We start from the raw sequence: 27,784 nt of genomic DNA, 5'->3' as shown, positions 1-27,784 counted from the left end.
AGCAGTGTTCTGGTCTTTCTCTCTGTATCACTCTCTCAATAAAGTAAAATAAATAAATAAAAGCATACAGACTCTAATTAATCTTAAAAGCATGAAATTCCTTATATTTACAATACATGAAGTATACTACAGGGACTTACTATCAAGAGGAGATAGTCTGAATCCCTGAAAAATCTTTCCTACCTGGAGATTCCAACACATCTTGTCCTCCTATTCCTGATTCCAGCCTAGTTTGTTCCAACTCTGTGTACAAACAAGCAGTACAAGAAGTTTTTCTGAACAAGAGCCTCTGAAGGAGTGTGATATCATTTCTGAGAATGAAGTCAACTGGCCTAGTATTCAATCAACACCATGCCTTAGCACTTATCTCAGACTAGAAGAGGAAATCGATTAATTCTCTTTAAAAATACAGTTTCAGTGGGGCCAGGCGGTGTGCACCTGCTTAAATGCACACATTACTATGGTCAAGGACGTGAGTTCAAACCCCCTACACCTGCAGGGGAAAAGCTTCATAAGCAGTGAAGCAGGTCTGCAGGCGTCTCTCTTTCTCTCTCCCTTTCGCCTCTCAATTTCTCTCTGTCCTATCAGATAAAAATAAATTTTTTAAATGAAAAGTTATGAGGCCAGATGGTGGCACACCTGGTTGAGCGCACACATTACAGTGCACGAGGACCCGGGTTCAAGCCCCTGGTCCCCACCTGCAGGGGGAAAGCTTTGTAAGTGGTGAAGCAGTACTGCAGGTGTCTCTGTGCCTCTCTCCCTATCATCCCCTTCCTTCTTGATTTCTGGCTGTCTCTATCAAATAAAGATAATAAAAAAAATTAAAAACTAAAGGTTTCATGATTATACAGAAAAAACACTTTTTCAAATAGTAAATTCATAACATACCATACTAAATACATATATAACATACCATTTTATTCAGCTGACTTTTATCTCTTTGTGAAGGGACCAAAATAATAACAATTAGGATTGTTAGGAAAGAGAAAGGAGATTCACTCTAATTTAATCAAAATGAAACAGCAACCTAACTATAAGTACCTTCAAAAGAATTAGCACTGCCCTGGCTGCTAGGGTTAATAAGTTAATGAAAATAAATAGGAAATTGATATACAAGATTTTACAGCTACAGATATTGACAAAAGAACTTTAGACATGTATTTCCTTGGAAGAGTCTTATTTGAAATTGTATACTAATTATATAAGCAAACTAAAAAAATGTAGGAAAAGACAACTTAAAATTGGTATTGTATCTGTTTAATAATATATTTAGCAATCCTATTTCTAAATCCTTCTATAAGAGGACATTATAGTTGGTCAGCTTACTGTAAACATATCTTAAAAAAAAATCAGCCCCAATGTTGAAGCTATAATATAAATTTTAAATTATGGCACTAAAACTAAAAAAGTACAATGAAGAACACTTTATTTAAATAAAACAAGAACAGTTTTTTACTAAGGGATGACTCAACAGAATTTTTTTTCTTTCCATATCTTTAGCCAATGATACTACTGTATAGGCTAATTTCTAAACAAATGTGAATTAAAAAAAAAATGAAAGCCATGGTTTGCTCAGGAATACTACTGTACACCTACCATACATGTTGTTTTATAGCAGATACTACAGATTGCCAAGCTTCAGATGACAAAATGTGAAGTTGTGAGTCCAGCTAGCTGTTTTGCATTTCCTTGGAGAATGTGGCACAGTATGTAATGTTGAGAGACCACCTTGTCACCACCATTCATTTATCTTCTCGCAGGTGACTCCACTGTGATATGGCCTTAAGATGCAAGGCCTAGCAAAAAGCCTCCCACAAATCCACTGGATATGACAATGTTCTGTTTGATAAATTCTGTTGCCTGAAACATCATAAACATAAACATCTATTTAGGATGGTGAAAAAGTTGGGGGCAATGGACAGTAGCAAAGGTAGTACAAAAGTATGAATGTACTTAATGCCACTGAATTGTGCACTTAAAAAGCCACAATCATTTGCTCTATATAATCATATTGAGAAAAGATACAAATTTAAAACTTTTACTTTATGAATCCAGAGGTAGTAAAGAACATTTTGGCCATTTTGTTCAATTCAACAAGTATTTGGCAAAATTACTGAGTACCTACTACTTGAAGCACCAACCACCAGACAAGATGCCAGAACTAATAATTACAAAGTCAAGGAGTTTTAGAGGCCCCACTAGGCCCAGAAAACTCCTTGGCTACTGAGACAGGAGATAAATGGATAGCAACAACAAAAAGAAGACATTAATGGTCCATTCAACAAGTCATTAAATTCTCATAGCAGGAACAATTTTACGTTACAAACAGTTTGCCTAGCCAGTAAGAAAAATATGTACAAGATTAAAAAAAAAAAAGTATGACCTTGGTAAAAAGTTTAATCTGAATAAAATTATGAAGAAATGATTATACAAAGCCAAACTCTGGAATATTCTGCTGATACTTCAGTCTCATGTAATATGGGGGGGGGGGGGGAATAAGGAAATTGGTTAAGAATAAAGGAGACTAAGGGGCCAGGTGGTGGTGCACCTAGTTAAGCACATGTATTACAATGCACAAGGACCCGGGTTCAAGCCCCCGAACCCACCTGCAGGGGGAAAGCTTTACAAGTAGTGAAGCAGGGCTGCAGGTATCTCTCTCCCTCTCTATCACCCTCCCTTCCTCTTGATTTCTGGCTGTCTCTATCCAATAAATAAAGATAAAAATAAATTTAAAAAGAAAGAATAAAGGAGACTTTGGATACATGATAGCCAAATAAAACATACAATTCTAGATTGGGAGGGGGGAAAGGCAAAAAACATTTTGCAGAAAAATATGGACTGCATATTAAAAACTATTTTTGGATATTATTAAAAAGGATAACTTTAAGTTGGTCGGAAAGTTGTGGTTTACTGTTAGTAAAAAAAGATAACTTTAATTGTATTAGACTATCTGTATGCTTGAGAAGAGTTATTATAAAAGAATGAAAAGTCATGATGTCTCAAGCAATTTGGTAAAAAGTGTAAACATCATACATACAGATAAAGGAAATGCTTCAAAACATGAACAATGTAGTAAACAGCTGAGAGTATTTGAGTATTCATTTGTATTTCAACTTTTAAGTCATTTGAAATTTTCAAAAAAAAATTGTGGCTGGTAAAAGGGTAGAACTAAAGCAAAGGTTAATATTCAATTCAGTTCAAAATAAATTACAAGAAAATGGACAATATGCATAAATGTTCATAAATAGACAATATGCATAAAAATGCTAATAAAAATAATCAAATTAAAAAACATGTTTTTCAAACTATTCCTCCTCAAGAAGATGGACAATTTTAGCTTTCCCAGTCCCTGTCTACACATTTGTAAAACCAAGAGGAAAAAGTCTGAATGAACGCGATTGAACTTTTTGACAAGTAAATCAAAGCTGTGAGATGGGCAGGGGAAACTATGCTAACTACTTCACCTAAAGAAGAGAGATTGATTAAAGTGTGGTATGTTACCAAATTTCACTTCATACTCTAAGCGTGACTAAACACCATTTAAAAAAAAAAAAAGAAGAAGAAAGGTAGGGGTTGAGTGGTGGTACACCCAGAAGAGTGCACACACACATTACCATGTGTGATGACACAGGTTCAAGCCCCTGGTTCCCCCCAGCAGGGGGTAAGTTTCATGAGTGGTGAAGCAGGGCTGCAGGTGTCTCTCCTCTCTGCCTCTCTCCCTCCTCTGTCTCTCACCCCAGCAATAATCCTGTTGGCAAAATAAATAAATAAAAAGTAACCCCTAGTCACATTTTCTACTAAGCAAGATGTCTTTTCAAAAGAGGGAATGAACAATGTACATTGTCTTACCTCTTCAATTATGTTGTTGATTTCAGGTGCTGCTTTATTTGCTCGTTTCTTAATCTGCCGTTTTGCCTTGTTTACATCTTTTTCAACTCTCTTCCAGTCGATCTGGACATAGCCACTGTGACTGGCAACCTGAACAATTGTAATAAAAATGGCTAACTCACCAACTGCACTGTGAGTGTATCATTCACCCAGAAATATGTGAACATTTATGTATCAAGAAATCTATAAAGGGGGACTGAATGGTGGCGCACCAGGTTGAGTACACATATTACAGTGTGCAAGGACCCAGGTTCAAGTCCCTGGTCCCCACCTGCAAGGGAGAAGCTTTGTCATGAGTGGTGAAGAGGTGCTGCACGTCTGTCTCTTTCTTTCTCTCCCCCCCGACCCCCCATCTTCCATTTTCCTCTCAATTTCTATCATATTAAATAAATGACATTTTAAAAAAGAAATCTAGAAAGTTAATATAGGTAAGCAATCACCAATACTTTCACTAATTTACTCACTTGTACCAAGTATTTCTTCTAGGCCCCAAAGAAACTAGAATCAAGAGAAACACAGGCTTCCACCATCAGAGAGCTTTGAATCAACTGAGGAAAGCCAATTATTAAGCAGAAGGAATTGCTTAGATGCTTAGATGTCAAGAAGAATACAATACATGATGGGAAAAGATTTTTAAAATGAATGATAATGTATTATAGTTTCTGGAATTCAAAACTTAAATTAAAAGATATGGACAATACCCAAATTATATAGCTAATTTTTTTAAAAGCACCTTTTAGGGGGGGAAAGATCTTTTAATTAAATAGGTGTTTAATTGCAAGGGATCAGAAGTCAGTTATTAGGTCACTAGAGAAATCCAAAATAGTCTAAAAAATATTCTTCACTAACTCTGACTCAAATTAGGAATTCTTTCTGGGAATGGAATAATACCAATCCCATGCATATATCTAATGGACATGAAAACTCTATATTTAAAGAATCCATGTACTCCCTACATTCATAGCTGCATTTTTGAAATTAATTTTTACTTATTAATTAATGAGAAAGATAGGAGAGAGAGAAAGAACCAGACATCACTCTGGTACATGTGCTGCCAGGAATTGAACTCAGGACCTCATGCTGAAGAGTTCAATGCAAAGCAGCATTATTAACAATAACCAAAATATAGAAGCAACTTAAATGCCTAATAACTGAAAAAAGGATAGTTACAGGATATATATTCACTGTAATTCTGCCCTGTAATTTAAAAAGATGAGATTGTACTATATTGAGAGACACCTGAAACACTGCTTCACCATTCGTGAAGTTTCCCTCCTACATGTGGGAGCCTAGGGCTTAAACCCAGGTCCCTGAGCTTGGCAACATGTGCACCCAACACTGAATTTATTTGCAATTCTTCCTGTATTTATTCACCCACTATCACTTCAATCTCCAGCCTTAGCAGAATGAGGATTAAATCAAATGGCTGTGAAAGCTTTTCCTTGCCTAGTCGACAGGTCACTTTGGGTCACAGGCACACGGAAGTTAGGATGACCATGAGGGGCCCTCTTCTATAGAACAACTAAAAACCCTGGATAAAGTACCAGGGCTCCAGATTTAACAAAAGCAAGCATATCATTAAGGGAGTTGAAACTTAAAAGAAGGTACCAATATAAGGTAGGTCGCCCAATTTTATGGCTTTATCTTAATGCCAAGTGACTAAAATATTAATAGGAAGTTCCTGTAAACTATTATTTCCCCCCCACACACACACACCAAAGAAGCAGATAACAGAGCCCAAGACAACCACTGCTGCCACCAAGGAGAGAATTAGAGGAGCCCCAAATTCTCAGTGTGAACTCTACCCAAGTACTGAACCATATGATTATGGGACAGAATCAAACAATCTGCATCTAAGGCAACTAAGAGCTTAGCTGCTACTCAACATAGATAAAATAGAGTTTGTAATTTGAGTTTAACCAAATTAACTGCCAGCTAACATCAAAGCGTCAACATTCTACAGTGGGGAAAACATGCTCGCTCGCTCTCTCTCTTTCTCTCTCTCCCTCCCTCCCTCCCTCTCTCTCAAATACAAAACAGGACAATGTAACCTAGTCTACAAAGAAATTCAACAGATACTATGTTATGACCCTAACAGTGGACTCATCAGGATTTTTAAAAAGGTATTATAACTACACTCAATGCTTAAAAAAAAAAAAAACAATAGAAAGAAATCTTACCTGAGAAGCATATGAAAATTTCTGAATTGGAAAATACAGTATTTGATAAACAGTAACTGGATAGGTTTAATGGAAGAAAGTAGATGGCAGTAGAATTATACTGCTACATCTTATAATCTTGTTAATCACTATAAAAAATAAAATTAAAATAAAATAATAAAGACAGTAGAAGACAGGAAAGAGTCAGTGATCTTGAAGCTAGATCACTAGAAATTATAATACCTGGAAAATATGTTGAAGAAATAAATTAACAAAAGCTGAGGACATTGTCAAAAAGGCAAAAATCGTGTAATGAAAAGTTCCATTCAAGGAAGCAATCAAACTGCCCATTGACAGATGACTGAATGGATAAAGAAGTTATAGGACACATACCCAATGGAATTCTATGTGGCAATTAAAAAAGGCAAAGGTGACTGTGCGAAAGTAAGGAAGTGAAAGACAATTACTGGATAGTTTGAATCACAGAGAACTGAAACATGTGAACTTGTTAAAAAAAAAAAAAAAAAAAAAAGGTAACCAACCCATCTCTAAGACCTTGGGAGAACTATGGTGGTTAGCCTTGGGGGAGTGGGAGCACAAAACTTTAGTGGTAGGAACAGTGTGGAACTATTACCCCTATTATCTTGTAATCAGTAAATCACCATTAAATTACTAATAAAAAAAAAGTCACATTCAAGAAGAAACTAGAGAATAAGGAGGGAACAAATATTTAGAGAAATAAAAGTCAAAGTCTTCCCAAGCATTGTTAAAGCAATAAATCTGGTTTCAAGGTGTTCAGTAAACTCCAAGTAATGATCTAATACAATTATGAAATAACAATACAGAATGATGCAGAGGGGAGGGGAACAGAAACAAAGGAACTGTATAAGAATTTGAGGAGAGCAGAGTTTAATAAATGATTAAAGTCTCACAATCCGTAATGAGAAGTCAATGCTTATTACCTCAGACTGAAAGATGAGAAATGTCCAATTAGCTTGTTTAGAGAAGAAGATATAAATACATCTCACACAAAATCAGTTGAGAGTTCAAAGTGGTTGCCTCAAGGGATGGAAAAAATGGGGGAACTGAGGGAGACAGACGATTACTCCAATCTGTAATAAGCCTAGTACATGTATTAAACACCATGAACCAGTCACATATAACTCAGAAAAAAAACAGTAAATTAAGATATATATACCACGATTTATTTTAAGATGACAATACAATAAATATCTACTTAATACAGAGTTACCAAAAAACCAATATCTATCATTAAGAAAATGGAAATGGGCCTAAGAATAGTAGCTAACTAGCCAAAGAGTAATTTGTTACTCTTATTTCTTCTCTTAATTTCATTTTCCAGAGTTTTCAGGGCAAGTCATATTTGTGGGAAAATAAGTTTGATTTAGACATCCTGTGTTTTGCTTCTTGACTTCAAAAAATATGTGGACCAGGCACGGAAAAGTAAGAGATGGTAATGACAAACTGGATTTGAATTGGTGTAGTCTGAGTAGACTTTAATGGATTTTGATAAACTGGCCTGCAGAACAGACTGAAATGCATGACATTTTAGGAAACGGTCTCCATCCAGTACCTGTTTGTGTTGTTCCTGACACAATAGCTACAGAATTAAATATGTTCTTGGTTCTATACAAACTCAAGTCACAATAGCTTACATAAGATTCTCTTTGGTGGAAGGAAATACTGGCATATTCATCCAAAAGACTAAATTTACATATGAGCCATATTCCTTCCTGTCTCTTAAAAGAACAGGCAATTATTGCCAATACTGTCACAAACAGAAAGAAAATAAATATTTCAAAAAATCCTGCTCAGTGCAAATGAATCCAGCCCCTTTACACTTGATGACAATGATACTGGTTATTACACGATCAATGGCTTAGATGGTGAAGTCAGATTTTGGTCTCTGTATCACCCGTCAACCATTTCTTAAATCAGGTTCAACTATCAGTTCTCTGTATCTTTAAAAATGTTACTAATGCTCATTCTCAGAGATTTTCAATTTTTGGATTGAATATATTTGATCTCTAGGGAATTATATTTTTGGAAATATATATATATATATATATATGCCAACAGACAAGAATACCAGATAATATCCTGATAAAATCTTCTAACAGCAAATCATCTTTAAGACTCATACTTACAGAAATATTAATACAGTTAAAATTTCAAATCCACCTGCCTTGGAAATAGGATTATGGATGGGTTTTTTAAAAAAAAAAAAAAAAAAACCCTTTTTTTTTTTTTTTTACTTTTTATATTATTACGGTTCTCTAGTTAAAAAAAAAAAACTGTCATAAATTACAAACAGCATTTTCCTCTGGGGAAGAAAACTGCATTGGCCAAGAAACAGAAAGAAATAGACCTCTTGAGTTTTATATACAATTTGTATGAATTTTTAAATATGTTTCTGCTTTAATTTTTAGTTTTTCCTTTTGCCCCCCCCCCCAGAGCACTGCTCAGATCTGGTTTTTGATGGTATGGGGAATGAATTTGGGACCTCCGGTGCCTCAGGCATGAAAGTCGTTTGCACAGCCATTATGCTATCTGCCCCGCCCTAAATATATGTTTTAAATGGTTAGGATGAGTACATTACATTATTAGTGGAATGCTTACTTCACTAGGGAGATGTTTCAGGGAGGATTTAAGTAAATAACAAAAATAATGAGGCACCCTGAGTTTTAATAGCTGGGAATCACACTAGGCTTAAAGAATTTAGAGATGATTAAAGTGTCTTTTATAACAGATGCCAGTTTTCAAACCTCAGTGTTTGCATAAAAGAAATTTTCAATTTTTTTTATTAAAATGAACAGGAGTGAAATGGCTACTAGACTTGGCTTTCTGAACTTCTAAAAGCTACTATGTCTGAAAGCAAAGATAAGGACCTAAATAAAGCTCTGGCATACCTGAAGGAGAAGAAAGCCACCTCCTACTGCAGTTGCTGCAAGTTTTCCAACTTTCTGAAACAAAAATCCTGCACACCTTTGGAAAGAAATGACAGAAGATGAGCACAATCAACAGTGTTGTAAACTCTTTCCTACATTGCTTTCCTAATCTGAGTGTCCTCTCATCTCTTTGCTAATGGCCCTTACCTACTTGAAACGTTCACCTCAATGTATGATTTCACTTAGAAAGGCTGGTCAAAAGTACATCATCTAAATTGTTGGGAGATGTGCTTTAAGACAAGGAATTGAGGGAAGATGAGGAGAATTTATAGGGGGAAAAAAAAAGACTGGCTACTGAAACAGAATGTTGAGTACCCGGAGGCTTAGTATTCTATTCTTTCTACGTTGTATAAATTAGAAAACCCCATAATAAAAAAATGATTTGTTTTGTTTTAATACAGCCAAGATGTTTCACACATCTGGCCAAATCCCACTGTACCCAAACCTTCTGCTCCAAACCAATTCTTTTCCAAATAGGTCATCACTGTTGCTCAAGTACCAATTTCTCTGCTTCTAGGGGGTTCTATCTAAAGCTTTCCTGTCCCGTAAGATCGAACTTAAGTTCCACCTTCAAATTCTATCTCAAATCATATTTCTCATGGATTCCTTATCTACTTGTGTTAAACCTGCTTTGTATTATCTATGCTGTAATTCAGTCCAGACTTCCTTGTAACTCTCTCCTTTGATAAACTCATATTCCCTTCAGGATTCCAGATCAATAATATGCAAAGAATCCCAGATGTCTAACTCTAATCTTCTGCACTGATTTGCATAGTGCCTCCCCCAAATTCTAACACTTAACCAAAACCTCAGAATGTGACCTTATTTAGTATATGAATAACTGCATATGTAATTGAGAAAGATGAGACCACACTCAAGAAAGGTGAACCCTAAGTCCATTATGACTCTTAAAAACCCAGTATGTCATAGACATTCACAGAGGGAAGATGGCCATGTGATTACAGAGAAGGAAAACTGGAAATGATGTTTCTGTAATCCAAGGAATGCCAGGGATTGCTGGCAACCACAGGTTATCAGGAGAAATGCATGGACAAATTCTCCCTCTAAGTCTCTGAGATATAACTATCCTTGCTGAAATCTTTAAATTTTGTAGCCTCCAGAACTGTGAGAGGACACATTCCTCATCTCCCCCCCCCCACCACCACCACTGCTCAGCTCTGGTCTATGGTAGTACTAGAAATTGAACCTGGGACCTTTGGTGTCTCAGGCATGAAAGGCTTGCATAACCATTATGCTATCTCCACAGGCCCAGGATACATTTCTTTTGTTTTAAATTGTCTGTGGTTTTGTTACAACAGCCCTGGGAAATTAATTCAGCTTCCTAAATGGAAAATTCCCATTTCCAATTACATGGCGGGCTTCTCTATTGCCTAGAACCACATATCCAAATGCCCCAAAGCAAACAGCCCAACTGAACCAGCTGCTGTTTTAAGGCCCCAATATGTAAGGCATATTATACCCTACTCTTAAATTCATCACCTCATGTTCATCTCAGACTCTACCCTTCTTCACCTTTTGAGTTCAAATGGTTCCCAATTCTATATATTCTCTCTCCAGGACACTGTCTTCATTCAATTCTCAAGGATATCATTACTTTGCTCTCAGATCCATGCAACAACCTTCCAAACAGTCTTCACAACCCCTTATCATTGCTAGCGAACACTCATCTTGTACATTTTAACTTATAAGAAAAAAAAAAAAAACCTCTACAACTACAGCTAAATATAATCTCATCAGCTTCCAATTCTCTTCCAGAATGATCTAGTTGGGCCAAAGTCACTTAAACATTCCTCCTTAACGTATAACACAATATTACGTCAATTTCATACCCTAAGAAAGTTGCAAGTATTTGCTACTCCCAATCTAAAAGTATGTTTAGATGCAAATCACCTATGTGATAATATTACTCTTACTACACAAGTCATAAGCTTTCACGTGGCTATAATTCAAAAGCTGCTATTATTGTAAAAAAAAAAAAAAAAAGTGTCTCTCAGAAAGAGTCAGAAGCACAGCCCCCTAAAAGGATGGAGGAGGCAAAACAGCAGCCAGAGACAATAACATTCTAGGGAGTGCGCGCCCCAAACAAATCTACCCTTTGCTTGATGACAAAAGCTACTAAAATGAATCTACTAACTCGCCCTGTTCTCTCTCTAGGTTTCATCAAGTAAAATTCCTATAAATGTATGGGTCTTCTCACTGAATTTGCCCTACAAGAAGAAAGCACAGAATGATTTGATAATTTTCTTTCTCAATTACCTTTTTTTTTCAGTCTCCTTTTAGATGGTGCTTTAGGTTCTGTCTCATATAAACTAATAACTTGTGTGGCAACAAGTTATTAGCTTATTCAAGCAGACAACCAGACTCTGAATTATGAGGATTAAGGTACAATCAGCCTGTGGAGAACTTAATCCTTAACCAGGGCTCTGATCCTAATTGCAGGTGTTTTTTTTTTCTTTCCATAAGCAGTATTAATAAGTACACACCACAGACAAATCACTGCACCCTTGCATCACATATCACCATAACAAATGTTTCTACCACAAAATGGCATTTAGAAGAAGGCAGTGTTCCACGGCTCAAGTAAAATACAAATTAAAAAATCAGGCGGGGGTGGGGGGGAAAGCTAGCATAATGGTTATGCAAAAAGACTCTCAAGCCTGAAGCTCCAAAGCCTCAGGTTCAATTCCTGGCGCCACCATAAACTAGAGTTGAACAGTGCTATGGTGGGGGCGGGGGGGGAAGAACCTCTTATGAAGTTTAATGTGTAAGTATTTAAATTAAGATAACATGAATGTGAATTGGCATCTAAGAAAAAGCATTCTTCACAAGTTAAGCACCATCACCAACCTCAAAAATTCTCGTTGTGAACACCTTCAAAAGAAAGGGTCAAACTTATTTCTTTTTTTTTATTTAGGAAAGGATTAATTAACAAAACCATAGGGTAGGAGGGGTACAACTCCACACAATTCCCACCAACCAATCTCCATTCAAACTTATTTCTGATCTTGCTATTTAGCTTATCTTTTATTGCAAGAATAATTAGATGGATACTAGCAATTTTGTAGGCATGTGGACTGAAATGTTAACTGGTTAACTGGATTAATGTTTATTAAACCCTCCCCCTTAATGTACTCCACAGTATTATTAGAGTAAGAAATTGGTCCTGTAATTACAACAAAGAATCAAAATCCTACAACCATCATCCAAACCTGCATTATCAGTATTATACTGAGTTTTATACCGCACTCTCCAAGGCTGACAATCCTGGAGACCAGTCCTAGCATGAGAGTTCTTAAAAGGTTTTCCAGTTGTAAGCAATGAACAGGTAAAAATCAGTTCGCTCTTTACATATATATTTTTTTTTCTTCCTCTTTCCCACTATCAGCAAACCAGAGCCACTGGTAGTAAGGAAGGTATATAAAGAATGAAAGGAAGGGTAAAAAGGGAACAAAAGTACAGTGGTGAGCATTAAAGGGAAGAGATTACCAAAACCCAACACTGAGTCTCTGAGAGATTACCTAATGATAAAGAAAAGCCCCCAGGGAGACCTCTTGTAGGATTAAAAGTGGACAGCCAGTGGATAAGAGCTACTATAACTGACCCACGTATAAAAAAGGCAGCAGTCCAATGAAATTGAATGAAAGAGATGTTCTCACCAGCCAGTCACTCCACCCATTACAATCTGAGTGGCTACGGAGTATTTTTCTACCATGGGTCCGGAACTGTGGCCAAACACTCGATTCCACCAGTGGTGTCTTCTCGCATATTCAGTTAAATCCAACACTTCATAAGAGTCATCATCACTTTCATACTCTTCAAAACACAAAATGAAAAAAAAAAACCACAAAACTGATTTAGAGTCAACCTAAAGTCAGAAACGGCCTTTTTTTTTTTTTTTTTTTTTTTAATGTTCCAACTGTTACTTGGGGCCGAAAGCTAGAAAGTGCTCAGATGAAAATTAATAGCATTCGTTAAACCCAATCCTAGACTAGGGCCTCTCCTTTCCAAAGGCCTCTAGACCAGAGCCAAGGCTGGGTTATGCAGTGAAGGGTTCCTCAAAGAAAAACCTAAAGGTCAGGCCCAAATTTCACAGCAGTGAAAGGTCAAACCCCCCCCCCACCAAAATAAAAAGAGAAACACCACAATTTCATTAGGTAGGTCAGTTTCACAGCAAGGGTCACCCCTAAAAATCTCAGTAATGTCAGGGTCACAGCAGGGTCCTATTTTCAACAAGGGCAGAAAGGGGGGCTGGGAGTGGGATGTTCCTGCTCTTAGACAAACTGTTGGGGTCCGACAAGTTAAAAAAAAAAAAAAAACTTGGAGTCAAGACTTTCAAATATATATATATATTTGAAGATGGACGTGAAGGGCCTGAGATGAAGGCAGGAGTTGGGGCTGTGTTGAGGGAGATGGGGGGTCACTATCCCCCAAGTGGGTGGGAGATAGGAGAGTATGGTTTGGATGGGGTAGTCCAAAGAGCTGCCTCAATGAAAACAAAACAAAAAAAGGAACCCCAGGAGCCTGGGGTCAGGGAAAGGAAGAGGCGCCCCGGGAGCAAGGTCGAGAGCAGTGAGCTTGCTGTGTCTCAGGTACTACTTCGGGCCCTAACCGCTCACCTTGGGGAGGGGGGTTCCGGGTCGCCATGATACCGCCGGCGGCCTGTTCTGAAGGTGGTCCCCAACCGCCCTCCTCTCCCCCCTAGTACTTTAAGAGCCGCTCTAGGCCTAGGTGGAAGTCTATGGTCTTTTTTTTTTCCTCCTTCTCCAGGCGCATAGTCCTGTCCCGCCCCACTCCCCGCACGCAGGCTCTTCTGAGCAAGCGCAAGGCTCCGGGGGTGGGGTGGGAGCGAGTGAAAGTAGGCGGGCCAATTGCGGCCCCGCGAGGGCTTCTGGGAGTTGCAGTCCGTTGCCCTCCGCAACGCTGGCTTCCCACGCCCCCGCCCTGTAGAATTTCCTTAATCTAATTTGGTTATCTTGTTTTTTAAGAGACTTCCGGCTTGGAGGTGAGGTGAAGTAACAGAATGGTAACGAGGCGAAAAGCTATAGTTTGTCATTTTAATACTGTACCAGAATCAAGCCCTTGAGCAGAAAGACATGAGAGGGAGAGGGAGAGAGAAAGGAAATTGTTAACACCACACTTTCCTGAGGTTGGAAACTTCTTCTAACGCATTGCTACAGGGAATTGGAACTCACTTATCTGCTCTCCCACCATAAGTTTCCTTCCAGGAACCTGACTAGTGTACAGGAAGGACTAGGGACTGACCTGACCAGTTGTTCAAGAGGACATAAATTACCATTGTTTTTATTATTGAAATCAAACAGAAGAAAGATCAAGTTCTTCACCCGGAAGCCCCATAGCTCCGTGTAGAATGAAAAATCGTATTAGCCACCAAATAGCTAAGTCTGGCTCACATAAACCAGCACCCAAAAAGTTGTTTTGCACTTGCACTGCACTGCATTCACATTCGCTATAAAACATAAACAACGTTCTTGACATTTGCTTTACTGCAGAAAAAAGAAATTCAGAAGGGCAAGCAAGATAGATCCATTACATAGTGTTTGCTTTGTCATGTGCACTACCCAAGTTCAAGCTCAGCTTCCGCTGTGCTGAAGGAAGATTTAGTGCTGTGGTATCTTTATCTCTGTCTGTTTCTGTATCTGAAAAAGCCAGCCTGGAACAGTGAAGCCCTGATGATGATGATGATGATGATAATGATGATGATGATGATGATGATAATGATGATGATGATGATGATGATGATGATGATGGTACAGGGGACTGACAAGAGAACTCACCTGGGTAGTGAGCCAGCTAAGTTCCAACCTCACACTCACTGCACTGGGGAAATCTTCCGTGCTATGGGGTCTTCCCTTCTCTCCTTCTGGTTTTTTTCTCTCTCTCTGTCTCTCTCTCTCACTCACACACTACTTTTCTATTTGAAAAAGCCTGGAGCAGTGAAATCCACAACGATGACAAAGAGAAGGGGGGAAAAAGCATTTTAAAAAGAAATTAGGGTATTGTATTGGCTGCATTATTTTTAATATTGACTTGCATAATTACACTTGGCTTTTGAAGTCCTGGTGCTTTAATGTGAACATTGATTCTCTAAAAACCCTCAGCCTCCAAAATGTTGGCTGAAGACGTTAATGTTCAAGGACAATTATTTTCAGGATTCCATTGTTCAGAGACAATGTCAGGGGACATAATTTCAGATGTCCTCACTGAAATGTCTTCCCAAAAGTTACACATTTGCATTCACCAACACCTTCCTACACATTGACTACCCACTACTAATGAAGCAATAGTGTATAGAGAAATAATAAACGATGGACCATAGAAAGGAGAGAAAGGATAAAAACAGGAGAAAGGAAAATTACAACTTGGAAGAGCAAAATGGAGGGTTGGCTTAGCAAATAATAACCAACTGACACTTTTACATATTGCTAGCAGTATCTGCCAACGACAGAAATAAGTCACTATCCTGCCAAGGAACTGGTATTTAGAATCAAAAGGTTCTAGAGAAAGTAGGGAGAAAAAAATGTAAACAGTTTCCTTATGATGACAAAGACTGCCCATTTTTATCTACACTGTATCCAAACACATATACCATAATGAAGTCAAAGCTAATCATTTCTCTAAAGGTCCTGAAGATCAGGAAGGAACTTTTTCATGCTCTTTCCTTAGTTCTTGCAGTGATATGAAACTTAAGAAAGTCAGTTGCAGGAGTCCGGCTGTAGCGCAGCGGGTTAAGTGCAGGTGACGCAAAGCACAAGGACTGGCATAAGGATCCTGGTTCCAGCCCACGGCTCCCCACCTGCAGGGGAGTCGCTTCACAGGCGGTGAAGCAGGTTTGCGGGTGTCTGTCTTTCCCTCCTCTCTCCATTTCTCTCTGTCCTATCCAACAATGACGAAAACGATAATAACTATAACAATAAAACAACAAGAACAACAAGAAGGGAATAAATAAATAAATATTTTTTAAAAAAAGAAAGTCAGTTGCATAATGCCTGGTGCAATAATGCACCAGGTAAAGTGAGGACCAGAGTTCAAATCCCAAGTCCCCACCTATGGAGGGGAAGCTTCAGAAGTGGTGAAGCAGTTGCAGGTGTCTCAGCTCATCTCTGTCTCCCTTCTCTCTCAATTTCTCTGTCTCTATTAAAAAAGAAAAATATATTTTTTTAAAAGTCGGTTGCATAATCTATTTTTCTAATAAGTTTTTTTTCTTTGCTAGCAGAGAAAAAACTCATTTTATTGGCTCAGAGACAAATGGTTTAATGTGTAAATTATATGCACAATCATTAAATGGCATTATGATCCTACTCATGAATTCATGAGTTTTTTGTTTTTGTTTTTGTTTTGTAAATTCCCATTTTAAGTGATATTTTTTTCAGTCAGCATTAACAAACATTTTCACTCCGAATAAAGATATCTACAGCTATACCCAAATATGGTTTGAATAGTCACAAATTTTCTTTTTTTTTAAAATCATATTATTAGGAGCTTAGTGGCTTGCAGGACAGTTGCTGACACACAAATACAGTTTCTTGTCTCTATGAAATAAGTATATGCAATCCAGAGACGTTCCTAATTTTCCTTTGTCTTTTTAATTTTTATTTATAAAAATATAAATATTGACAAGACTATAGGATAAGAGGAGTACATTTCCACACAATTCACACAACCAGAACTCCGTATCCAATCTCCTCCCTTGATAGCTTTCCTATACTATATTCCTTTGGGAATATGGACCCAGGGTCATTGTGGGGTGCAGAATTCTGGTGGAAGTCTGGCTTCTGTAATTGCTTTTCTGCTGAACATGGGCATTGGCAGGTTGATTCATACTCCCACCCCCCCCCCTCTCTTTCTCTCTCCCTAATGGGGCAAGGACCTGGGGAGGTGGGCATCCAGGACACATTGATGTGATCTTTTGCTCAAGGAAGTCAGATTGGCATGATCTTATCATCTGGAACCTGGTGACTTTTAAAAAGAGTTAAGATATAAAGCAAAACAAATTGTTGACTAATCAGGAACCTAAAGGCAAGAATATTGCAAATGAAGATTTGAGGTCTCCATTTTGGAGAAAGCTAGTAGGTCTGTTTTAGGTATATTCCAAGGGGCCTATGACTTTATTAGTTTTTGCCTGAGCCTGACAGCTAATATGCAGGTGGCCCCAGGTTATTGTCTGGGGAGATAGTGTCATAGCTGGGAAAAGGACTAGAAAGCTGGATCAGGGAAGAGAGCAGCTCCCAAATGTGAGGAAAGTATAAATATTGTTAACTATAAACCCCATCGATTTGGTCTGGGTCTGGCCCATATTCAGCACAGGAGTTTATATAACCTCTGCATCCCTGTAGGTCTGCCCTCACATTCTGTGGTCATTGCTAAGAACACTCCAGGCTGCACTAATTTCAGGACCCATTTTCCTCAGGTAGTAGGTAGAGTATGTTGTCCAACCTCCTTTCAGAGAATGGAGTATTCCCTACCATTGTTGATCCACATTGAGGGCAAGGTCCTATGGGGGCCCACAGAGAGGTCCATTATGTTGTTCCTGATGGAGATGACCAGTGACAGTGGCGAGAGGGATTTGTTAGAAGTCTAGGCCCATCATGTCTGTGGGGGAATCCCAGGACTCCCTGAATAGGGGGGCCCCAGGTGATGGGGTGTCCTGGTAGTGACTAAAGAGTCATCATTAAGGTATGCCAATCTCTTGCCCTTATTCAGCTTTTGTAGTCCTTCCTTTGTCTGACAAAGTTAGCTTTGGAGTGACTGAGGGTCATGTAATAAGAGGTAGGTGAGGAGAGTAGATCTAAGTAGAAACCATTTCCTTAGGTACTTTGTGGTGTCTTTTTACATCTTTCTACATGCTTGTTTCATTTGACTCACTGCAAACTATTGTGCACTCCTACTTTAAGGTATATATTTCCCCTAATTCATGGATATATGTATATATGCCGTATGTCTATGCAATCCAGAGTAGTCCCCAATATTTCAAGCGGCAATCCTCCAAAACTTTATCAGTGACTTATTTGGAATATAGAGAAGATTTTTCTGTTTAACTCACAATGAAACTGTAAGGAAACTATTCCTTTCTATTCCTCAACTTGACAAGCTGTCTTTGAAAACTTTGTTTAAGCATCAATAAAGGAAAGTGTAAAGTGTCCAATAACACATAAACAGTTAAGAAAGCGTGGAATGTTAAATACTAAAAGACTGCAATAACAGGAAAATGCTTAAGTGAAAAAGAACATACCAAATTGCATACGCAGCTTTATTGCAAGTTATTTATTCAATTTCCACTGCAAATGCATTAAAATGTGGTAATTGCAATGGATTACACTACAAGCAAGAGTATGACACTTTGGCATTTATGCCCATATTGAGCTGAAATAAATGGTTTACACGGTAGTGAAAGAAGAGTGCTGGCTGGAAAGAAAAATGAGTAAAAGTGGGAAAATTCTAAAAAGGAAAAACAGTGAGAGAAGACTAAAGTGATCAGAAATGGAAACATAATCTTTAGGAAATAATGACTGAGGGGCCAGGTGGTGGATTAAGTGCATATGTTACCACGCACAATGACCCAGTTCAAGCCCCTGATCCCCACATGCAGTGGGGAAAGCTTCATGAGCAGTGTAGCAGTGCTGCAGGTGTCCCTCTGCCACTTGCTTCCTCTCTGTTCCTCTTCCCTCTCAATTTCTCTCCTGTCAAATAAAATAAATAAAATCTTTAAAAAATGTATTATATTAAACTAGTCCTGTTTTTTTTTTTTAAAAAAAACTTATTATTGTTGAGGGAAGTGGGAGATAGCTCACATATTACCATGTGTGCAGACCCAATTGAAGCCCCTGACCACTGCATAGGAGCACCTGCACAAGGGAAGCTTCACCATCGACAGAGCAGTGTTGTGGTGCCTTCCTTCCACCTCCCCTATATACCTCTCCCTCCCTCTCTCCCATCCCCTCCCTCCCTCCCTCTGTCCCTCTATGTCTGTCACCCATTCCCAAAAGAAAAAAAAAGGAAGGAAGGAAGGAAGGAAGGAAGCAAGCACTGGGAGCAATGGAGTTTTGCAAGTGTGACACCCCAGCAAAAACCCTGATGACAGAAATAAAATGACATAAAATAAAAATAGTAATTGAAACAGTGTGATACTGATATGTGGATAGACAGATGGAGAAGCCAGAACACAAAAGCCATGAAACAAAAATAGATGTCATAATTAAGTATATACTAAAGGTAGAATCACAAATCAGGTAAATTTGAACTTTATTTGGGGGGGACTGTTGCCAGAAATACTTGATTAATGACATCTGGAAAAGGATAGAATTGAATCAATACCACAAAATATATATAGGATAAATTTAAAATGGTTCAGATATCTAGATGTAGAAACTGAATTAGTAAAAGAACAAAAGAGTAGCATCATAGGAGAGCAACAGGTAGAGAGACCAGACTTGCATGCATGTGGTCTAGAAGTCATCCCGCTGCATGTCAGAGTGATACTCTGCTTCTATCTCTCTCATACATAAATGAATGCATGAATGAGTTGCTTGAAAATTATAGAAGAAGAGCATAGGCAAATTTCTTTTTAAAAAAATAACTTAATTTTAATAAGAGAGATATAGGGAGAAAGAGAGACAGAGAGAGACACCAGAGTACTGCACAGCTCTGGCTTATGGTAGTGCTGGGGATTGAACCTGGGGCCTTAGAGCCTCTAGGCATGAAAGTGATAGGAAATTTCCAGATTTTTATCGCCTGGATATGCTTGGAATATGTGCTTATGATAATTGTGATGTATTTGTAAGTAGGCCTCAATGTAGGCCAGAAAGACTGAAAATATAATTAAGGGGGTTGAGACCGTGTAGAAGGTCTGAGATAGCGCAGGTGGTTAGGACAGTGCAGTTAGATGCAGGCTGGCCTTCAGTAAGTGAGCAAGTGATAACTAGTAGAGACGGTGAAGGTCAGACTGAACTTTTATGGAGAAGGCAGCTTCTGTAACCCTGGCTAGCTTCAGCCACCACCACCACCACCACCACCACCACCACCACCCCCCCCCCCCGTGGTGTATCTTGTGCTGTGGCTAAACTTTTGCAGACACAGATCTACAACTATGCAGGAAAGGTAACAGTAACTAAGGCAACCAGACCCTGAGCAATGGGTACAGGTCCCACTCCTTAACCTTGCAGCCTCTGCTTCTGTAATGACGCTTTTTGCTCTCAAGCCTGCACCTCCTATATTAGTTTGTATGCTCCTTTGTTCAGTGCCAGAGTTATTAGAATGATCTGAGCTCCTGGCCCGCGTGTAAATAAAAGGCTCCTTTCTTCCTCCACCCACCTCGGCTTCAGCCATCTTGATTATTAATATAGTTCCTTAACAGAAGTCTTTTTGCATAACTGTTGGTATGCTTCTAAATTCTGCTTATAAGACCTTCTGCTTTGATCATCACATTAGGTTCCCTTGTATTACTTACACGATGTGGTCTATTTACATAATCACTGTTTTACCTGGGTCCCACCCTGCCTGCAGGGTATTGGTTTAATCCCCACTGGTTAAATAGAAGCTTTCTATGTTCTTTTTGCGCTCTTTTTTTTTGCTCCGCCCCCTCTCCTAGTCATTTCCTTTCGCTTGCCACTTCCAGTGAAGAGATGCATAAAAGGCAATGTAACTGATTAATAAATGAGATACTGCTTCCCAGCTCAGCCATGAGTCCCTGGTCGTCTCTCTCCCGCTCGCGAAGCTAGACTGGCAACTGGCGCCCCGAACAGGGACTGGCACATAACCATTGGGCTATATCCCCAGCCCTATAGGCAAATTTCTTTATACTACTGCATTTTATGAATGACTCAAAAGGTAGTTCAGTTTCAAAGGAACCCCCCCACACACACACACACTGCTGGTGGGAATGTAAATTGGTCCAACCCTTGTGGAGAGCAGTCTGGAGAACTCTCAGAAAGCTAGAAGTGGATAAGAAACAAGATCAGAAAAGAAAACACTAAGCAGAACTTGGAATGGAGTTGGTGTATTGCACTAAAGTAAAAGACTCTGAAGTGGTGTATGTGTGGGGGGTTCAGGTCCTGTAACATGATGGCAGAGAACTCAGTGGGGGTTGTATTGTTATGTGGAAAACTGGGAAATGTTATACATGTACAAACTAAAGTATTTACTGTAGAGGGTAAAACATTAATCCGCCAATTTAAAAAAAAAAGGCTAGAAGTAGGCCTACCCTATGACTCTGCAATTCCTCTCCTGAGCATTTATCCCAAGGAACCAAACATATCCATCCAAAAAGACTTGTGTATACCTATGTTCATAGCAGCACAATTTGTAATAGCCAAAACCTGGAAGCAAGCCAGGTGTCCAAGAACAGATGAGTGGCTGAGGAAGTTGTGGTATATATACGCAATGGAATACTACACAGCTATTAAAAATGGTGATTTCACCGTTTTCAGCCCCTCTTGGATGGAGCTTGAAGAAACCATATTAAGTGAGATAAATCAGAAACAGAAGAAAGAACATGGGATGATCTCATTCCTAGGCAGAAGTTGAAAAGCAAGATCAGAAGAGAAAACACTAAGCAGAACCTGGACTGGAGCTGGTGTATTGCAGCAAAGGAAAAGACACTGTGGTGGGGGGGCAAGGTTCAGGTCCTGGAACCTGATGGCAGAGGGGGTTGTATTGTTATGTGGAAAACTGAGAAATGTTACGCATGTACAAACTATTGTATTTTACTGTCTACTATAAACCATTAAGCCCCAATAAAGAAATTTTTAAAAAAGATGGGTCAATTTAACTACATATAAATTAAAACATAAGCATTAACAATGCAAATTCTCAAGACAAATTACAAACTCAGAGTAAAATTTGCTGCTCATATTGCAGGTAAAAGATTTGTCTCCTTGTTGTATTATAGTTCTTCAAATTATACATTTTAAAAAGTAAAAAGGTGAGCCACCACAATGGAAAAGAAATAGACAATTAACAAAAACTACAGGAGATAAACAGCAAAAATAAATGCAAATAGGCTCTAAACATGTGAAATCTCCTCGACCTTACTCATAATGATTGAATGTAATGATTCTTTTATTTGGGGGAGATTAATAGTTTACGGGCGACAGTAAACAAAATTATTGGTCTATTCAACTTTCTGCATCCCAAAACAATCTTGGGTCCATACTCCCAGAGGGTTAAAGCATAGGAAAGCTATTAGTGGAGGGGATGGTATATGAAGGTCTGGTGGTGGGAATTGTGTGAAGCTGTACCCCTCTTATCCTATGGTTTTGTCAATGTTTCCTTTTTATAAACAAAAAATTAAAAAAAGAAATTATTGTTCCATGTGTAGAATTTCTCAGTTTTCTGCAAAACACTATAACCCACCATCTAGGTCCTCCCCCATCATGCAACAGGACGTAAGCTCCGTCCCCACCAGAATTCTTTGGTACAATACACAAAACCCTGTCCAGATTTTGCTTTGTATTTCTCCTTCTGTTCTTATTTCTCAATTTCTGTCCATGAGTGATATCATCCCATATTCATCTTTCTCTTTCTGGCTTGTCTTATTTAACACAATTCCTTCCAGCTCCATCCAAGATGAGGTGAAGGTGAATTCATCATTCTTAATAGCTGAATAGTATTCCACTGTGCATATATTTCATGACTTTATCAGTCACTTATCTGTTATTGGACACCTAGGTTTCTTCCAGGTTTTGGCTATTATAAATTGTGCTGCTATGAACATAGACATGCACAGATCATTTTGGATGGGTATGTTTGGTTCCTTAGGCTATATCCCCAGGAGACGAATTGCAGGGTCATAGAGTGGGTCCGTTTCTAGCCTTCTGAGAGTTGTCGAGACTCCTTTCCACAGGGTCTGGACCAATTTACATCCCCAAAAGCAGTGTAAGATGGTTCCTTTGCCACCACAACTTTTTCAGTATTTGTTGTTGCTATCCTTTCTTCTCTGTGACATTCTCACAAGAATGAAGTGTTATCTCATTGTTGTTTTTATTTGCATTTCTCTGACCATCTGTGACTTGGAGCATTTTTTAGCACTGGTTGATTTATTTGTTTTAAAACTTTTTATTAGTGATTTAATATTGGTTTACAAAATTATAAGACAATAGGGTAACAGTTCTACACTGTTCCCACCACCGGAGTTCTGTGTCTCAATTCCCTTCATTGGAAACTGCAGTGGTTGTCCCAAGGTCACAGATATTTCCATAACAGTCTGTCTGTCTGTCTGTCTATCTATCATCTATCTATATTTTTGCCCATTTTTTCTTGGTTCTGCCTTCTCTTTCTTTCCAAGTCACACTAACACCTATTACTACTATTTCAAAATGGCTTTCTTTGTTGCCTCTTTTTTTTTTTTTTTCCTCCAGGGTTATTGCTGTGGCTTGATGCCTGCACTATGAATCCACTGTTCCTGTGGTCATTATTTTAATTTTATTTATTTATTTTTGATAGGACAGAAAGAAATTGAGAAGGGGATGGAGAAAGATAAACACCTGTAGATCTGCTTCACTGCTTGTAAAGCGACCCCCCTACAGGGGCGTTAGCCAGGGACTTAAATCCTTACACATGTCCTTGCACTTCATACTATGTTCTCTTAACCTGGTGTGCCACCACCCAACCCCCCCCCCCCACCCTTTGAGTCTCTTTGAGTGGTAGTTTCTTTTGCTGTGCAGAAGATTTTCAATTAGGTGTAGTTCCATTGGTTTATTTTTGTTTTCATCTTCCTTGCAATTGGATTTGTATTATTGAAGATGCCTATAAAATTTAGATGGAAGAGAGTACTGCCAATATTGTCCTCTAATTATTTGATAGTTTCTGGTTAAACATCCATGTCCTGGGTCCATTTGGAGTTTACTTCTGTGTGTGGTGGAATGTAGTAGTTTAGTTTCACTCTTCTGCATGTTTCAACTCAATTTTCCCAACACTGTTTGTTGAAGAGACAAATACAGTTATTCTTACTTAGCAAATCATCCAAAATCCTTAGGCGTGACAACAGATTTGTTGTCTTCATACAATACTTTCACATTCACATACAGACTGTAGCACTGTCTGAAATAGCAGAAACTTAGAAATAACCAAAGTGTACAAGCATTCTCTGCTGTATTATCCATAATAAATACACAGGAATGAAAAAATTCTCTATGTTATGATTTAGAAAGTTCCATAGGATATATAGTTAAAAGTGAAAAAACATGATATAGAACTACATGGTGCCTTTTAAAAACATTATTGAGATATGGTTTACATATAATTCACTCAGAAAATCAAGTCAGTAGCTGTTAGTACATTGATTTATTGAAATCATGACTATATACATATACATATACATATGCATATGCATATACATATACATATACATATACATATACATATACATATATATATATATAACAAAATTTGTCTTCTTAGAGGTGCAATTCAGTGGCATTAATTCACAGGATGGTACTATCACCACTATGTTCCACACCACAAACAAACTCTATAATAATAGCTATTTTTAAAAATTTATTTCTTCCTTTTTAAAATTTTTAAATATTTATTTATTCCTTTTTGTTGCCCTTGTTTTATTGTTGTAGTTATTATTGATGTCATCATTGTTGGATAGGACAGAGAGAAATAGAGAGAGGAGGGGAAGACAGAGAGGGGGAGAGAAAGAGAGACACCTGCAGATCTCCTTCACCGCTTGTGAAGCGACTCCCCTGCAGGTGGGGAGCTGGGGACTCAAACTGGGATCCTTACACCAGTCCTTGCATTTTTGCGCCATGTGCACTTAACCCGCTTTGCTATTGCCCGGCCCCTTAATAATAGCTAATTTTTATAGATAATTATTATCTATAATAATATAATAGAGGCTATTCTATTTTATTTGTTAAAATATTTATGTATTTATTTATTTGAAAGAGGAGGAACTTGAGAGGTGGAAAGAGAAAGAGAGCCAGAGTATTACTCTGATACACGAGATTCCAGAGGTTAAACTGGGACCATACGATTGGGAGACCAAAGCTTCAGCCACTGTGCCTCCTGCCAGACCACTCCATTCTACTTTCTGCCACTATCAGTTTGCCTGTTCTGGACAGTTGAGGTGTGCAATCTTAGACCTTTAGTGTCTGCCTTAATTTCACTCAACATATATTTTTTTCTGTGCTTATCCACATTGTAGCATGTGTCAGAACTTCATTACTTTGCATGTCTGAGTAGTGGTCTATATATAGGAACACATTAAATCTCTCCATTTGTCATTTGGACATTAGATAGTTTCCACTTTTCGCAGTTGCAAATAATGCTACTATGAACATTGTCATACAAACCTTTGTTCAAACCCCTACTCTGTGTTCTATATTTTGTGTAACCACCTTCAGTCAAGTACAAGATAAATAAGTATATATGTATGCAAGTATGTATCTAGGTAGAGATACATGTATTCACACATCTATATAGTTATAGGTTGTATAAGAATACTAACATCCTGTATCAGTATACAGATGCACTGGGACAATGCACATAGAACTAAAGGGGACAGAAAAAAAAATTTTGTGCTTCCTTCCCTTCTAGGTTCACAGTAGAGATCTCTCTGTAACAAAAACAGAGGAGAAAACCAAATGTAAACATCCCTAACAAAAGCACCAATTCTATCCTGTTTTCAGAACTCCTCTTGTGCCTGTCACCTGTCAAAAAAAATGTTTGCAATAACCCTTATGCCAAAGAGGCAGACTCTGCACATATTCTGCTATACTTTAACACAAATAAAAGTGGTTGAGGCAGGCACCGAGCCCCAGTGATAACCCTGGAGGCAAAAAACAAACAAACAAAAGTGGTTGAGGGTGAGAAGGAAACAGGGACAGTAGATACAGGGAGCATGATTTTAAACTAAATACACCTTGTATATTGGTGTAATTTCTGATCATCTTAAATGGCTTGACGAAGAAAAAATAAAATCCAATTTCTGTGATGTTCTTTGTTACTAACAACAGTTGACCCGTTAGTAAAGTACAGTTCCACATATGTGGAAAGTAGATACCAGTAGCAATTTTCCCACTCTTCTGTGGATCAGCTATTTTTGCAAGTTCAAATTTCGTACAGAATCATTTAGCTACTTAGCAATTCATTTATTCAGATGTTAGTTAAGTTTTTCCTCTATACAAAGGGCTGGAATGTTACATTCTGCTGACCCTTTTGACTTGCAGTATTTATACTGAAATAATGATTCTGGTAAATAACACAGTATTGATAATAAGCTTCTCTTGCTGTTCTTCAAGTTACAATATTCCAGAATGCAATGTAAAATCACTTCAGCAGCCCTGAGAGGTGGCCCAACTGCCTGAACTCAGGACTTCCATGTGTGAGGCCATGAGTTCAATCCTTGGCATCACATATGCCATAACAATATTCCAATTCTCTCTCACTTCCTTTCTCTCTCCACTTATATAGTATATAAAACATTTTTTAAAAATAAGGTAATATAACCTCCAAGAAGGAGGAAGACTTCCACTGTGGTTGGAAAAAAGAAATATAGAAAGAAAGAAAGAGAGAAAGAAAGAAAGAGAGAAAGAAAGAAATAAAATAAATAAAAACTAAGATGACCTGGTTCTGTAAGGAAAAGATATAGCATTGCACAGAGAAAGTAAACTCATATTGCCTTATGCCTCCTTCCAGAGAAGTTGGATGTTAATGGTCCACTACCAGAAAACGTAGACTCAGAAGCTATTATCTTTTATTGTAACGAGAAAACCCCAGAGTATGAGCAAAATCACTCATTCCTTAAAAAAAAAAAAAGGGCATAGAAGGAAGCAGGCAGGGTTAGTAATGATGTCACTTGATAATTTAGCAAAAGGAAAAAGAAAGTAGCACTCAACTCAGATCAGTAAACACTACTATTAAAGAGTACACAGAAGAGAAAATTGTTCATATGAGTCAGAGATGGCAGAGTTAAAGAAATACCCTCAATTAGACACAGATCCTTAAAGTCATAGGCGAAACTTGCTGCAGTACCTGGCAAATCAAAGCTCATTGGCAGATTTTAGGAAAACTATGCGCCTTTACATTTTCTACCTATTTTTTTTTCTAAAACTGAACACATTTCCTCAGGGGACTAAAAAGCAAACATGTGGCCAGCAAAGTTAGCCCTGAGTATGTTAGGAGATAGGAAAGCTGCTGACACCCCCATTTCCTAATGTAAGTCTTCTTTCTCAGAAGCAAATTTGAAAATAACGTTTTGCATTTGAGAATACCTAGCGTATTTTGACAGTCCCATGGAGGAAGTAGAAGTGGCTGTGTTCTCCAAGGGCACCTCTCTTGGACTAGTTTTCAGAAGCTACTTTTTAAAGAACTTTTTAAAATATTTATTTATTTTCCCTTTTGTTGCTCTTGTTTTTATCGTTATTGTTGTTGTAGCTGTTAGATAGGACAGAGAGAAATGGAGAGAGAAGGGGAAGACAGAGAGGGGGAGAGAAAGATAGACACATACACACCTGCTTCACCACCTGTGAAGCGACTCCCCTGCAGGTGGGAAGCCCGGGGCTCAAACCCGGATCTTTACTCTGGTCCTTACGCTTCACGCCACGTTCGTTGAACCCGCTGCGCTAGGGCTCCCGGAAGCTACTTTCATAAAGAAACATCCAAGCTGAATGAGACAAAGCCCCACCCAAGGCAGGCAGCCAGTTCATTTCCTCTACATTTGAACCCTTCCCCAAAGTGAAGGTTGTGCTTTTTTTTTTTTTTTTAAACCATTGTTACCTGCACTGG

General features: G+C 38.3%; 1 protein-coding gene across 2 annotated transcripts; it reads right to left on the bottom strand.

The window, feature by feature from the left end:
- Positions 1–1,409: 1,409 nt before the first annotated feature.
- On the bottom strand, positions 1,410–13,842 carry FUNDC1 (FUN14 domain containing 1). Of its 2 annotated transcripts, XM_060182522.1 has the most exons (6): positions 13,654–13,842; positions 12,694–12,850; positions 8,978–9,053; positions 3,850–3,978; positions 3,615–3,748; positions 1,410–1,860 (listed from the first exon to the last, which is right to left on the bottom strand). In XM_060182522.1, exons 1-6 carry the CDS (start codon positions 13,679–13,681, stop codon positions 1,797–1,799), a joined length of 588 nt encoding a protein of 195 aa, XP_060038505.1. In that variant the 5' UTR covers positions 13,682–13,842; the 3' UTR covers positions 1,410–1,796. The 2 variants fall into 2 exon arrangements, with proteins under 2 accessions (XP_060038505.1, XP_007528284.1); XM_007528222.3 differs by lacking the exon at positions 3,615–3,748 and having other exon boundaries at positions 13,654–13,840.
- Positions 13,843–27,784: the final 13,942 nt, after the last annotated feature.

This window comes from Erinaceus europaeus, chromosome X (genome assembly GCF_950295315.1).
Source record: "Erinaceus europaeus chromosome X, mEriEur2.1, whole genome shotgun sequence".
NCBI classification, from domain to species: Eukaryota; Metazoa; Chordata; class Mammalia; order Eulipotyphla; family Erinaceidae; genus Erinaceus; species Erinaceus europaeus.
The sequence above is the reverse complement of the archived record's forward strand: the minus strand, read 5'-3'. Positions and strand labels throughout refer to the sequence as shown.

Bases quoted from the DNA above. Each gene is read 5' to 3' on its own strand.
- FUNDC1 (XM_060182522.1), bottom strand. From the start codon at position 13,681: ATGGCGACCCGGAACCCCCCTCCCCAAG. The intron at 9,054-12,693 runs GTGAGAACATCT...TTCTTTCCAAAG, and splicing joins ATGGGTGGAGTGACTGGCTG to GTGTGCAGGATTTTTGTTTC. The intron at 3,749-3,849 runs GTAAGACAATGT...TTTTGCCAACAG, and splicing joins TCAACAACATAATTGAAGAG to GATTATTGCTGGGGTGAGAG.